The sequence below is a fragment of the Erpetoichthys calabaricus genome, chromosome 6 (assembly GCF_900747795.2).
Source record: "Erpetoichthys calabaricus chromosome 6, fErpCal1.3, whole genome shotgun sequence".
In the NCBI taxonomy this organism is placed as follows: domain Eukaryota; kingdom Metazoa; phylum Chordata; class Cladistia; order Polypteriformes; family Polypteridae; genus Erpetoichthys; species Erpetoichthys calabaricus.
Window position 1 is genome coordinate 148,466,375 of NC_041399.2, and position 16,580 is coordinate 148,482,954.

General features: G+C 35.8%; 1 protein-coding gene across 1 annotated transcript in view; it reads right to left on the minus strand.

Annotated features, from left to right (window-relative positions):
- The window catches only part of LOC114653584 (POU domain, class 6, transcription factor 2), a 58,151-nt gene that overhangs the window by 12,611 nt on the left and 28,960 nt on the right, over window positions 1-16,580 (minus strand). Inside the window, exon 3 of the mRNA XM_051928779.1 lies at window positions 8,259-8,427. Coding sequence (XP_051784739.1) covers window positions 8,259-8,427 — 169 coding nt within the window. The remainder of the gene's footprint in view (window positions 1-8,258; window positions 8,428-16,580) is intronic.

Here is a 16,580-nt window from a genome sequence, read left to right on the forward strand (position 1 = left end):
ATTTATGCACCTTTATACATCCTCAATAGTATACAGCACTTCTGAAATGTGAATAATATGTGGTCACTTTTGTTACAGAACTGTTCTCAGCTTATGGCAATACCATTAAAAGTGGCATAGAGAATGGTCGTGTTGTTTATAAGGTACAGATATGTCCATCAGAAAAATATTAATGTAAGACTAGACGATGCAAAACCTCTTCAGCTCTGAACTGGATTAAGTAAGTTTGTTAGTCTTATTTTAAATTTTCATTTTAAGTTTTCATTCTGAAAAAACATGCAGAAAATAGTGCAGTGAACTTTTAAAGACACATTAACCACTCTTTGTAAGCTTCACTGACAGCTACTATGATTTTTTGCATTTCATTTCCCTTTACTTGTCAGTTTGATAATGTGGGCAATGCAATGGTTAATTCTGATGCTTCTCTGCTCCACAGTGCTTAGTCTAAATCCTGGCCCATTCACAATCTCTTTAGAGTTTGTGCAATACCCCCATGCCTTCAGTTACTCAGATTTCCTCTCACATCCCTGGGATGCACAGGTTAGGCTGACTGGCGGCTCTGAATTGATCGTGTATAAATGAGCGTGCGGGTACACATATGGGAGTGTGCCCTGCAATGAACTGGCAAGGTTAGTTCTTGCCTTGCACTCAAAATTAGCTGGAATCGACTCTGAACCTCTACAATTGTATAGCAGAATAAGGAATGTCAGAGAATGAATGCATAAGATATACTGTAATAGAAAATGATCACAGAGGAGATATTTAAGCACAAGTTCATATTTACTTTTTGTTATACAATGGTTTTGATAGATGGGTTTGTTAGAAGCGATTACTAGATTTTGGAGATGCAGGTACTCATGGTGAAGTGTTTTGCAGACATGTTGGCTCTTTCAATGTAAGGTTGCTCATTCTCATATGTAAAAACTATGTCAACAAATATTTTAGAGCTTTATACTCCTTTATAGCAATCAACACATTTATAGGAAAACAGCAACTGTTATTTATTCAACTTGTACTATTTATAATCACACTTGAATGAAAAAATGTACTATTGTACAATAGGAAATACATTAACAAATACAAAGAGAAAGTAGAAAGACAGGACATTTCATGGAGGAACAAGAGTCAAATTCATTTATATAAGCTGACAGTTGGTTTTCAAAGGCTAAATGAAGGCAGAAGTTGTAGCCCAAGAGGAAGCACACATGCTAGCTTACACATAGGCACGTTATATTTAACCTGAACTGTTTAACCCTTTAAGAACTGGGCCACTTTGGGAATCCAGACATTGATTGACTATCTATTTATTTTTCACATAAAATTAAATCATGTATTTTCACACTGAAGCAAATAACTTAAGTATTTTTTGTTTTTTCTTACTTGCTATTCTGAGCTGTAAAGGTTGACATTAGGTTTGGAGTATAAATGTTCACCCCATGTTTCTGTGGGTTGTTTGGGATGTATATGTTGGATGGACTGATCACTGTAAAATGGCATGAATGTATTAGATCAAATTCGATTATACTTTATTTGTCCCAAGGAGAAATTAAAATTTTACTTATGGAGTATATTTCTGTGTTAGTGTTGGCATGTGATGCACTAGCAACCTCTTAATGGATAATTTATGGCTTGGGAAGTTATTGATAAATTATATTATATGTAGATTATATTTTAATGGATTAGCCACTGAGAACCTTGCCACTGTGCTAAGTATTCATAGTGATAAAATACAAGTTTTCAATGCAAATAATTTTGCGTGAGCTAAACACAAGATTAGCTGAGGCTGCCATGTTCATATGTACGTGTATGTGTTCACAAATCTCGTTTGAAATCAAAAAATCAAAATTCTATTGCAAACCACTTGCTAATAGGGGACCTCATAATGTAAATGTGAGTCCCATTCAATAAATCAATGTGTTGATCTAGAGACGCTGACATTGAGGTTGACTGCCATTAGCCCACTGTTTCATTTAGCTTATTTTAACTGAAAAGACGGAGGTTTCACGTTTAAGATCTCATCTCAAGTTTTATAATAGGATTTTAATGTATGTTATAAATATTTGAATGATGCAAGATTTTTAATATTTTATGCCTGATTTTAAAAACACTAGAGTGTTCCTGCCCTGCATATAAGTTAATGGTCAAATGCCTGGAGCATTTTCAATTTTTATATGCCTGTTGACATTGATTTGATGAAATTTTCAGCAGTAAATAATACTTAGTTGAATAAACAGTTGTTTGCATCAACAAAATGCATGCATTTTAAAAGCAGTAATGGGAAAAGGAAATCTGATGACAAGCAAGGTTTCCAGTCAAAAGTTTAGTGAAAAGTCAAACAGATGCGATGCGTATTAATTTTCCACCTCATGGGACTTGCTCCTTCTGTTTGGCTTCTGTACACTATGTGAGGCCTACAGGTTCTTTTATTTGCATGGCTTTCTGGTAAGGAAAATTTCTTCTTATACAGTGCAACTGACCATGAATTGCAAGGCTGGTTGAGAGGTGTGTTTCTGTGCAACAAGTATTTTTTTTATAGTAATGTACTTTACTGTTTTAAACAATAGATGGCAGCATTCAGTGCAAATTATACAAATGAGCTCAGACAAATATTGTAATTTCATATTACAGACATGTAATTATTTGGTGGTATGGATAAACATGACATTTCTAACTAAACAAACAATGTTCTTGACCAGCCTGTACTCCAATTGGAAAACCAAAAGAAGTGTAACCAATTGTATCATAAAGGTAAGTCACCTTGGACAAAGGCGTCAGCAAAATAAGTAAATGTAAATATAAATGTAAAAAAAAAATTATTATTTAACCCCTGGAATTCAATTAAATTTTAGGGTCAGGGGCTGCAGCTTCTCTAGACATAAGCAAAAAGAAGCCCCTTGCAGGCTTTTGTAATTGCTACTGAGAGACACAATGGTTAGCACTACTGCCTATAACCTGAAGGAGTGGGGATACAATCATCACCCGATCACTGGCTTTGACAGGATTGCATATTATCCTGTTTACATAAGGTTTTCTCCAGTTTTCCAACCCACATCTAAAAAGAAGTATGCACTACATTGAAACTGGCCCAATATGCAAGCTGAGTTTTTAGTTTGCTCCATGACAAACTACTATAACCAAGGCCCATTCATGTCTTTGTCCAGATGCTAACACTATAAATATCAGCAACCACAAAACATTACTGTACTAAGTGTGAATGGAAAAATGAATGGATGGTTCAGATGGGTGGGAATAGGACCATAATACTAAAAGTGTGTTATACTTTGATCTCCTTCCTGAATTAATATTGTACCTGATGTAAGTTATTCTTGCCTATTAGCCTGGCTTATGAATATACAGTATATCAACCCTCAATTTAAATGTATTTTTCTATGATATCTGAGAAATAAATCAATTAAACTTTATAATGCCTCCTTTCAAAAACTGGTAACCAAAAAGATTTAATTTAACTTCACTTTCTAATTAAGAAACAGATCTAATGTTTTTGTTTTAAATGTTAAACACAGGATTTCTACTTTTAGACAAATCATTTTCATAAGACCTCTAGTAGAGAGACTGCTCTTGGCAATGCCAGATGATTTTAAAATGTTGCTTCTTTTTCGACACATGTCTAAAGAGTGGAGCATTGCAATGTCCAGTTTTAGGTTGTCAGAAAGATCAATCGTTTCAAAGAGAAATGTTGCCCCAGCTGTGCTTATCTAAAGCAGTTTTTCTATTCTAACATGATATGAAAAATAAATAAAAATGACACCTCAGTATCAAAGCTAAATATAATCAGATATGTTTGTCAAAGCGATGTATTTTTAACCTGCTAATATGTGGGGACAATGTTCAAAAAGAAAAGAGTTAATTAAGACTATAGCCAGATGTGGCAAGTGTGTACATTGCTTTTCTTTACCTGGGTTGAAAACTTTCGTGACATTGTTTTTTTGTTCCAGCCAATTTCTAACTCAACAGGCACATCTTTCTTTTAACTAAACTCTCTTTACAGTTATGTCCATTGTTCTAGCTTTTAGCATACAAGAGTCTATTTATCATCTCCAGCTCAACCTGGCAAAGACAGACCTGCTCGTTATCTCAGCCAGTCTGTCTATTTAATGCCCTATCTCTGTAAAGTCTGGGTCATTATCACTAACACCTACCAAGTCAGTAGGTAACCTTTGGGTGATGATCGATGACCAGACTCCTTCACTGATCATATTACATCTGACATTCATGAAGATTCACTCTCTATGACATCCGCAAGATCAGGCTGTATCTAATCTAGTATGCAGTAGAACATCTTGGTTCAGGTACTAGTCCTGTTATATCTGAACTACTGCAACTCCTTACTGGCAGGAGTACATGTGCCAAGTCTAAGAAGATGGTTCAAAATATAGCGCCACCTCTTGTTTTCAGCAAACCAAGAGGGCTGCATGTCACTCATCCTTTCACTTGTCACTCTACCAGCTGCCTGTAGCAGCAAGCATTAAGTTGAAACCCTTGATGCTTACACACCAAGTAGTCAATAAATTAACAACCATTTATATGCAGGTACATACAAGTTCCTATGCACTTTGTCACTTACCCAGGTCTGCTAGTGAATACCACTAACTGGTGGAATGAGCTGCTCAGCTCTATCCAAACCAATGACTCCTTCAGTGTGTTGAAGAAGCATTTGGAGACTCTCTTGTTCTGTGAATATCTTTGTAGTGTTGCTTAGCTAAGTTGATTTTAGTTTTTTAGTAGTTTCCTTTCTTAATTACATGCAGTTTGTTCAGAACTGGATGACTGCATGATTCATGGTGTTTCTACATATAGTAATCAGTAAATCAGTGGTTCCCAAGTTCAATCCTGGAGGCCCACTGTAGCTGCAGGTTTTTGTACCAACCAGTTTCACAGTCAGTGAGTTATTTTCTCCTCTAGCTGGTATCTTTGCTTAATTAGCAAACCTTTTTTTTCTTATTTTCCTCTTATTCTGAATTCAGAAAAGTATAGCAGTAAATTTAAATTTCTAAGTACATCTTGCCTGAAGAAGGGGCCTGAGTTGCCTCGAAAGCTTTCATATTGTAATCTTTTTAGTTAGCCAATAAAAGGTGTCACTTTGCTTGGCTTTTCTCTAAGAATTTAAAAAAAATGTATATTTTTCCTTAATCTTAAATGTTTTACTATTTCTATCCATTTTTGATATTTTAGTCCCCTTTATTCTACAGAGTTTGCTACCGTAATTGTTTCCCAAGTAAACAATGTTGAATGCTGAAAGGGTGCAGCTACTTCACTGCCATATCTAACTGCATGCTTATTAGTAAATTGTGGCTTAAAATCCAAAAATCCTATAAGATTGGAATGAAAAAAAATGATGATGACACAAGTCTTAAAAATAAAAATAAAAAATACAGTTACCTTTTGGTTCCTTTGGTAAGTTTAATATTAAACAACAAGCTAAATGCCAGTCTAAAAATCTTATCTACTCCAAATCTTTTTAAGAAGTGTCCATCTATCTACAAAGATGAAACAAGCAAATCCGAGCTGTTAAGATCAATGACCTTACTATACCTATTGTAAAATATTTCACATGACAGCTTTTCACGCCTACTGTCATGTTCTATCTCCTCTGGCTAAATATGTAAGCTGCTTTTTCCGTTGAATTCACACAAATAAAGAAGGCTATTCAGATGAAACACGGTGTCTCTTTTCAGGATGAAAACAATTGTTAACTTTCTTTTCTTTAAATGCAGTAAATGCTTGCTATATTCCAAAAACAATTTAACAAACCCAGTTTTGTAATTTCTGGATTGGCACCAAAACAGAAAAAACTGGGAAAAATAGCTTACTTAATTATAGAAGTCTAATTAAAAGTAGAAGTCACAATGGGCAGCAAGGATTGAACTTAAGGACCACTGCACTAAATCAGTCCAGTGTAACATAACGTAACATCAGATCCTCAAGGCTGTTTAATCCAATTCAGGATTATATGCAACTTCAGCCTATCCTGGCAGCATTAGGACATAACCCTACAGAGAGTTTCAGTCCATTGAAGGACCTACTTGCAAACTTTGTGCACACAAATCAGAATCGCTAATTAACCTGCAGTCTATGACCCTGAACTTAAAACACAGGTTGGAGAATGTTATAATGCTTTTGTTGTTTTCTAGACAGCATGTGTAACCTAGAGGGTTAGGCAAGACACTACATGACTTTCTGGATCTTGTCGCCTTGAGAATGTCAGAGTAAAAGACAAAGACTGCAGAGAATAACAGATTATTGTGAGTTTGATATCTTTTGAGAGTCAATTAATGTGTATTGTGTGTTCAGCTGTAGTCTTTACTCATATTTTTCCTTTTTCCAAGAGATATTGGTGAAACAAGCCTTGTTTTTGCAATCTAAAATGTTAGTTTTGCTTGTTTCCTTGACACTGCTTTGTATGCATTGTACTTCAGGATAAGCTATCATTGATAATCAGCTATCACACACACATGACCTCACCCCTGAAATTTAACACACTGTTTGCTTTTGTCAGAGTGACTTGCAGACTCAATTGCTGGGGATTTCACGACTGAACTTAAATCTCTTTAATTATGTGAATGAATTATTTGACTACAAATCACCGGAAAAGTCATGTAGAATCAGGGGGGCCTTAGACATTTAACTATGAATAAAAAGGCTACCAAGTTAATCTCTACCTCAGAATTTTTTGTGACCCTGAATATTGGCCTGAAATCAAATTGTTAAAAGGTATATATACAGTACAGTACATAAGAAATAGTACTGCTTATGTATATGTATACCTTCATACATGTAAGGTGTTTAGCAGAAGACAGTGCTATATTGTTTGTTCAGCTAAATAAGAGAAATGTTCTTGTTTTACTGCAATAGGTTTTTAAGGAATATGAACAAAAATTGCTAAATATTTTTGAACTGTTAATCAAACTGTACTATTGTGTGATAATCACACAGCTGTTATGGAGACTAATTGAAAAAGGCTTCAGGAAGGGGAGGAGCATCTACTCATAGGACTGACATGTATGGGTCTTAGCAGTAAACTAAATTCTAGCTCCACGTAGAATTTAACTAATCAAATTGGTTCCTTCCATTTCATCTAAAACTGATGACCAGAATGACACCAGATTTCAAAAAGGGGGAAGACAGAGAGAGAGAGAGATACAGAAACTACTGTGATTAGCAAATATACAATCAGTAAAGTGTCTATTAGTTCACCACTGTAGCTACATTGTTCCTTTTAGGAAAAAATAACAGAACTCAAATGGTTCTCCAGCTATTTTTTCTGTGATCTGTTAAAAATTTTGTTAGATACAAATAAATAAGTTCTTAACTAATCAGTGGTTCAATTTTAAAGAATAAAATAGCAGAAGCTACAAGTTTAAGCATAGTGGAAGTTGTAAAATGTTATAGGATAAAAAATTCCTATAGTAGAGTATGCAATATATTTTTACCATGTTGTTAAATTTACAAACAAAATGCACAGATATATAAAAATATTAAATTAATGTGACAATGGTTTCTGAATGCTCCAAGAAACAGTGCCCATTATTGCTTGGTATTGCACATGACATTAGATAATAAATTCCACTAATGACTGATCAATTCACTTGATTTCATATTAAAGCAGATAATAAAAGCAAAACAAATTCCGGAGTAAAATATTTCATAGAGAAGTATTTTCTTTATTTTTTACACTTGTTCTCAGTTGCTTTTAAAAATGATTATTTCATTAAAAACCCAACTATTTTGTGGATAAATGATCTCTATATATGTTGCAATAGAGTAACATTATTAATTTTAAATGAACACTGTGAACAGACTGTATTGATTGAGTAATTTTGTTTTTTGCTTTGCTTGTACAGATGATTCTAGTTTGATTATATGCAACAGATGTAATAATTATTGTTACTAATATTCTAGAAATAGTGAACAAATGTTTGTGTTCATTCATTTTTGGATCCTCTTTTTTCCCTTACAGGGTCGATGGTAGGAGTAAACCTACATTCATTCATACCAAGCCAGTTGAGAGACACCAGTTGACTTAACATACAGATCTCAGGGATATGGAAGGAAACTTGAAGCTGGAGAACACCTGCATAAACAAGGAGAGAAAGTTCCAACTCCACAAATACAGTAATAGGACTGAGCATACAACCAAGTTCTCTGGAACTAATCACTATACCAATGTGCCACCCTACATGTAAACATTCTGCTTACATTTCCTGGATTAAAAAAAATTGGTCTTGGTATAGCTTTACCTGCAGATAGCAGATTGGCTGTATGCAGGACCCTCAGTGGCACTGAGAGCCTGCCCCACTTGGGTCTGAGTCAAGCCAAGGGACAGACGACGAATTTTAAATGCTTTGGCAAATTCCCGAATTTCTTCCAGGTTCACTCCATCAACTTCACTAGGGGCTGTCTGAGGATCTAGAAAAAGGACAGAAATAATGTGTAATGCAAATAAAACTTGCAAAGACTCAAATTAGGTATATTAATGTTCCATTAATAATATTGTACAGGACAATCATAATGTCTGTATTACATTTAGATTACTTATTAAATTAATAAATTATTACTTAGTTTGATTCTGCAGGAGAATAGACATGAAGTAATGCAATCTTTTTGATTCATGTAAAAGGAATAAATATATTATATGTTTTATTACATTAGATTTAAAAAACTGACTAATGTAGGCTTAAGGTATTTTTATTGTTTTTTTACAATAAGCAGATCATAAAATTATTAAGTAATGAATAAATGCTAATACCAGAATAGTGACTACAATAAATTGCATTTGAGATGTATTTAATTCGTCATTTTTACATAATGTAATTCCATAGTTCATATACTGTACTTAAAATAATGACTATTACCTGAACAGTGCAAACATTTTATGTGATGTATATTTAATGTTTCCAGTTTCAGTTTCAAGATGGGCTGCTGTCTGTGTGGTATTTGCTCATTCTTCCTGTGTCTACCAGGCTGTCCTTCCACATATTAAAGACAGAGAAATTATGTTGCTGTCGCCAAACTTGTACAGTCCGGGTGAGCATATATTTCTGTGTGACTAGTCCCTCATACAGGGTTGGTTTCTGAGTTGTGCTCAATACTCCTGGGGAAAGACTCTAAGTCCTCAAAACTCTTTATGTGAGTTATTAAGTGGGTCATGTAAAAGGATGGAGGATTAAGGCTGGAAATTTTAAGTTCTGCTATTAAACAATGATTGACTCTGACCGTTATATGTACATAATCGGACTTCTCTGTTGCTAAAATATTGCATTTTATGTGGTAGATACTAATAAGTAAATACAGAAATAAAGACTTACAATTTAAATGCATTACAAAATAAACTAAAGTTGTTTTACTGGTTCTTAAAGATATGCATATTTAATGTTATATAATTAAAATTCATGGTATATCTTGGGCAGTAGGCATACACTAAGAAAAGACATTTAGATTTATCAATATTTAGGGGTAAAACCCCCACAACAGAAAAACAAAATACCCCAAGACCTCAAAAATTCCTTGACAGATTTGACTGAGTTTAGGTGACAGCATACCGACTAATTTTGTTTGTTAATTGTATTTTTTTTATTTGTTGATATTTGTCATTAATAATGCTGTTGCAAGTGGGACATTCTAACACAACACGTTCCCTGTTTTGCCACATCTCTGACAGCATTCTCACAGAGAAATGAGGCATGTCAGTTTATGCAAATGAAGGCTATCTGCAGAAGTGAAGTGAAAGGAACAAAGTCTGACGAAGCTCAAGGCAGATGTGTTTAGCACATGATTGCCAGGTGCAGTGGTTTTGAGTGTAGTCACTTTCACACAACTGATCCAATAAGAAATTATTTAATTTTTATTACCCTCACTCCCACCCCCTTTATCTTATCTGCAACTCTGTGCAAATGCCAAAGTTGGGACCACAATTCCCATCAGTCAGTGCATTGGTTCAAGTGATTTCATCAACACTCACAAAGTTTAAATAAGAGCATTGACAAAAGTGCCATGTCATCAGAAGTAGCAACCGCTGCACTGTTTTTCCTCAACACCTTTGGGATAACAATTTCACTGTCTCGCTGGATTACAGTGTTTATCTTAGGACAGTATTTTCCAACCTTTGTTGCCTTGGGACAAAGTTTTACCTTTATAAGTTCCTTGACGACCCACAGAAAACATCTGAAGTGAGGGGGATGCTTTTCTTCCATTGGGAATCAAGCCTGATTACAAGAGCAGGGGAATGCTGAAACGCTTGGTGAAACGAGTGCAGTTAGAAATGGGGAAAGATATCATGCAGTGTTGTTAATCGCTTTGGTAGACTAGAAGTATGTCACATGTGAAAATAAATCTGAGATAAACTGATTGTAAACTTTTTTTTATCATTGCACAGATTTGTGTTTTTGAAAAACTTAACATTGTCCACCTGCTAGTTTGCATTACCAATCAAGGATTAGCATTAAGCACTTTTTGAAATTAAAATAAACAAAAAGGAAGTGAAAAAGAAGCAAAAAAACTTTTTCTACAGCTGATGAAGATGCTGTTTTTCAGAATGTGATAGGAAGAGAACAGGATGTTGCTTTTCTATGAGTAAAAGTAATTAGTAACTTTTGAGGTTTTGTTGGTAAACATTTATTTATATCCACTGTAAACTGAGGCAGTACAAATTTTAAGTTTTGATGCTAGTGGACAGTCAAGACTTTTAGCAGTTTTTAGCTTTGAAATAAACTTTTAAATCATCTTTGCAATATTACCAAATGCCATTTTAATATGGAGTACTGCTGCAGTCTCTTTCACATCAACACCATCAAGGACTGTATGTAGCATGCTCAAGTGAACTAATAATACTGTCCGCTGGTAAAAACAAAATACAAATATTATACAGAAAAGAACTTTCTGACAAATCCTGACATAACGGAGGCCTGCTGACTTAGAAAGTTTCCCAGGAGAAGTCAGGTAACACAGCTAGTGTGTGTGTGTGTGTGTATATATATATATATATATATATATATATATATATATATATATATATATATATATATATATATATATTCATGGCATTCGTAGTCTGAATCACAATCTGACTGTATGGGTGGTTACCTACCAGGTAACGCTTGTGGTTGGTCTCCAAGCCGGCAAACATCCGCCACGGTGCTCTCTTTCAGTTGTGAGAAGCAGATCATAGAATCATAGAATGTTGCAAAGTTTAACTGTCAAATAATGCAAAGAGTACGCGACACGTGCTTCGCCCTAATTCTGGGCTCATCAGGCGTACACACTCACTGCACCCCCCTCTCGGGGAATTGAACCTCGGATGTCAGCGTTAGAGGCGAAGCCTCTTACGTTGCGCCATGGCGTGTGGTTCGTTTATTTGATAGAATGTAGATCGGGGCTGATGTCCGAGGTTCGACGCTTGTTTGCTTAGACTCCATACCGTTTTAATATCAACAGTGGATGTGAAGGTTATAAACATTACAATAGAGCTGCTTACTTCTGCCTTTAATTAATTAGGAAAAGCAAATATAGATGCAGTATAAGGATTAAGGGATTAAATTAGTATGTAAAGCACTGGCCAAAAATAACAAATGTAAATGATTGTGAACCTTTAATAAAATCATACTCCCCATCATTCTAGTCAGGGGTGTGGAGCAGATTAATAATTTGAAACTTAATTTTAATGTACACTAGTGGCATATTGTGCATGTAAATTGGCAGACTGGTGAATAACTAATTTCTTCAAAACCTTTTTACTCTTAATTTAAGTTTCAACAGATAACTGTGGTGTTGCATTTACAAACATCACTACATAATGCAGGGTAAAATTATAATACAAGTTTAAAATTTTATGAGAAGACTCAGATTTTAGATTGATACTAATTATGACCAATTCTTTTTAATGATTTTGTAAATTACATAAATCATAGAGCAATGCACATTTTTTGTTTTCAATGTGGACTGAGTGTGACAGTCATTACTTGAAAAGCTTAATTTTGGAGCCGCTTGGAATGTCATTTGGGAAGCTGGTCAATTTGCAAATAGTACTGAAGAGAAGGAAGAACTCAGATTAAGACATTTTTTTTAATTTGAAGCCTGTTCATAAAAGTTGGTATACTTGGAAATGTGAGGATGCATTCTCAAATGTTATTTATAGAAAAAAAAGATAATCACATGTACAACATGAAATGGGGTGTTTAGAATCTGGGACAGTGATGTTCAGGGCATGTTCAGTATGCATGTCTTACACCAGCATTTTTTGGCACAGTGTGAATTAAAGAAAAAAGGGGCAAATTGTCTGCCCTGACTTCCTCCTGCCTGCACCCGTGACATTTTTACATAGTTCGACAACAGTCTCTATTGCTTCCAATCCACTGCTTTTTATTGAAGAGCAAACCAAAGTTAAAGTTACAACAAACTAACAATACATTATCAAAGTGAAAATAAATAAACCTCTTAAAAGGGAGGTAATGTTGTCCTTTTAAAATGCAGAATTGTTTGCATTATAGATTAACATAACATCCAGAACAATTTGTAAATAATTATAGTAACCTACTGTAGTGGGGGTACTGTGCAAATGGTGGGGTTTGAGTGGGAGGGAGCTCAGCTGAAATTACCAGGAAGCACTTTGCTTGCAGTTCTTACTTGTAGTCCCAGTGTATGAAAACTCCAAATGTTCATGGCATAGAAAAGGAAGCTGCTTCTGAGGGCTTCTGTAATCATATATTGTGGATTTGCAGCTGGCTACTGGCAGTTACCATAGTCATAGTGTTTGAACTGGAAATGGATAGTGGTGTGATTCCATGACAAAACACTTGGTGTAGTCGGCAGGATTTGCACTCTGGATGGGTCTAGTGTAATGGTGGTGTTGCACGAAATGCAGATGAGTGAGTGAGAGCTCAACTGACATCACCATGAAGCTCTCCAATTAAGGTGCTTAGAGGCTGTCTATATGTGCACCAGTGTAGAAGAAGTTCTAATGCTCATAGTGTAGAAAAGGTAGTTGCTTCTGAGGGCCCTTGTAATTGTAGGCTGTGGCTGGCAATTGGCAGTTACTGCAGTGAAATGTCAGATCGTGGTGTAATTTCACTGCAAAAACACCATGTCCAATGATTTATCCTCAATACAGGTTTTAGTCAATGGGTGGGCCTCTCTGGCAGTGTCTTAATTTGGTCTGAGCCCTACTTGGCAGGTATAAAATTCTCTGTCACTTGTGGTAATTATACTTCAAAGACCCATGATATTCTATATGGTGTTCCACAAGGCTCTATCCTGGGTCTGCTGCTCTTTTCGATTTACATGCTTCTGTTAGGTCAGATTATCTCGGAGCATAACATGAGTGACCACAGCTATGCCGATGACACACAACTGTATTTATCAATAGCGCCTGATGACCCCGACTCTCTTGATGCACTGACACAATGTCTTACTTATGTTTCTGAGTGGATGAGTAGTAATTTTCTCAAACTAAATAAGCAGAAAACAGAAATTTTAGTAATTGGCAAAAATGGATATAATGAGGTTATTAGAAATAAACTTGATGTATTAGGATTAAAAGTCAAGACGGAGGTAAAGAATTTGGGGGTAACTATTGACTCTGACCTGAATTTTAAACCACATATTAATCAGATTACTAGGACAGCATTTTTTCACTTAAGAAATCTAGCAAAATTTAGACCTCTCATAACATTGCAAGATGCTGAGAAATTAGTTCACGCTTTTGTTTTCAGTCGGCTAGATTACTGTAACGCACTCCTCTCAGGACTACCCAAAAAGACATCAATCGATTGCAACTAGTGCACAATGCAGCTGCTAGAATCTTAACTAGGAAAAAAAAATCCGAGCACATCTCTCCAGTTCTGATGTCACTACACTGGTTACCTGTGTCATTTAGAATTGACTTTAAAATCCTGCTTATGGTTTACAAAACCTTAAATAATCTTGCTCCATCCTATATTTCAGAATGTCTTTCACCTTACACTCCAAATCGTAATCTTAGATCTTCAAATGAGTGTCTGCTTATTATTCGCAGAGCTAAACTTAAAAGAAGTGGTGAGGCAGCCTTCTGCTGTTATGCACCTAAAATCTGGAATATCTTGCCAATAGCAATTTGCTAGGCTAATACAGTGGAGCACTTTAAAAAACTGCTAAAAACTCATTTTTTTAACATGGCTTTCTCATAGCTTCATTTTAGTTTAATCCTGATACTCTGTACATGCATTTAATTATCAATATCATTCCTGGTGGCTCTGTAATCCGTACTAACCCCTACTTTCTTTGCTGTTCTTTTTCCGGATTTCTGTGGTGGTGATCTGCGCCACCACCACCCGATCAAAGCACCATTTTGTCCCAACATTGATGGATTAAAGGCTAGAAGTCCACATGACCGTCATCATCAAGTTCCTCCATGTGAACCCTGAATACAAAGAGGACTGATTGTGAGGTCATTTATGTTAGGTAGAATGCCTAGAGGGGGCTGGACGGTCTCGTGGCCTGGAACCCTTGCAGATTTTTTTTTTTTTTCTGCAGCCGTCTGGAGTTTTTTTTTTTTTGTTTTTTCTGTCCTCTCTGGCCATTGGACCTTACTTTTATACTATGTGAATTTCCCCTTGGGATTAATAAAGTATCTATCTATCTATCTATCTATCTATCTATCTATCTATCTATCTATCTATCTATCTATCTATCTATCTATCTATCTATCTATCTATCTATCTATCTATCTATCTATCTATTTAATATGTTAATTAGTGTTCCCTAATTCTGTTTTCTTATTTATTTTGTCTTTTTTCTTTCTTCATCATGTAAAGCACTTTGAACTACATCATTTGTGTGAAAATGTGCTATATAAATAAATGTTGTTGTTGCTGTATGAGCATTATTTCTGAAATTCACCAGCTATGAGACCTTTGTGGTATTCTGCTGGAAACATTATCATTTGCTGTGCCATCATGAACTGCTTTAGGTCCAGGGAGGCATCTGTTCTAGGAATGTTGAATCAGGAACTAAAATTTTAAGTGGATATTGTGAGGGATTGCCGGCCATATATTCCGGCCAACACCTCCAAGCCACCAGATGGAGCCCTCCTTGCAGCATGGAGGTGCCCCGAATGCCAGCAGGGAATCATGGACCTTGGAGTTTTTCTTCACAGCTCTGCTGGATACCATGGGGGCCGCCAGAAGTCGCTGCAGGGAGGCCCAGGGATTTATGCTTTCTGTATAGCCCGGAAGTATTTCCAAGTCATGGGAACGGAAGAAATGATATACTTCCGGGCTGAAGAAAATGAAAAGTTTTTACCTGACTCGGAAGTGATAGAAAGTCACATGGACTGAGGGACAGAACCACTTCCGGGTCAAGGACTATAAGAGGATTGTGGGAAATCCCAGACGTTGAGCTGAGCTGGGTGGAAGGGTGGCAACGTGTCTGGGAGTGGAGGATTAATTATTGATTAGTTATTGTGTAGTTTATGAGTAGTGTGGAGAGAAGGGTGCTTTGTGCACTTATTTGTTCAAATAAATATTATTATTGGACTTTTATCTGGTGTCTGACGTCTGGTCTGAGGGTTCAAGGGGTCAACAGTGCCTCTATTTGTCACAATATACAGTAGTACATAAACTGAATTGAATTGGGACAACATAAGCAGATTCAATTGCATATTTGATTTTGTGTCTTGAGTGGTAATTGCTAACAGTGTTATTGGATTAAAAAACAATGAGACAAAGAAGATACAGTACAGTACCTTTGGGAAAGTGGTGACAGAAGACAGAAGACTATTTAATCTTATTCAAATCCATAAACACAGAGGGTTGGAGCATGCACTGATACAGCGTGTTGCCGCACCCACCACATGACAAACTAACTCAGAATCCTAAATTAGGACTCGAGTGCAGCCATGCAGTGATCAGCACCACACTAGTTTGAATGGAATGGAACAGTGTGAAGTTTTTTTTACAGTGAATGGAATGCCAATCCTGCCACCAACCCTTGAGTTGGAAGACCTGCTTAGATGGCTGGATGCAGGTTAATGTTATACCCAGGATGGTGCAATTGCAGATTAAGGGCCTTGGCCCAATGGAGTGGAATCACTTTTGGCATTTACAGGATTTGAACCGGCAACCTGCCGGCGCAGATCCCTAGCCTCAGAGCCACCACACTCTTTCTCTCATAACACAGATGACAATTTTAAAATACATATCAAAATTAGATTTTGTGGGTGGTTGAATCTTGTTTTTTTTTTGTTTTTCTTTGTATTTTTCTTTTTCTTTTGTTTTCTCTGGATTGATTGTTATATCTTATGTTATTATTTTTTGATAGTGTAGTATGTTGTTACAATGTTGTACTTTTAAAATATAATGTAAAACACAAGGTAGAAGCACTGTATTAGAATAAACAAAGGATAATACCAATGGAGCTCTCAGTCTGGCAGGGGTCTAAATTCCCCTCAAAATGCTGAGGGGCAAGTACGAGGAGGCATATTTTAGAATCTATTCATTTATTTCTATTTATTATTTTTGATACTCATTTATTCATTCATATACTTATTTATTTCCAATTTGTTTTCTACTTCTCCAGTTTTTTTCTTTAAA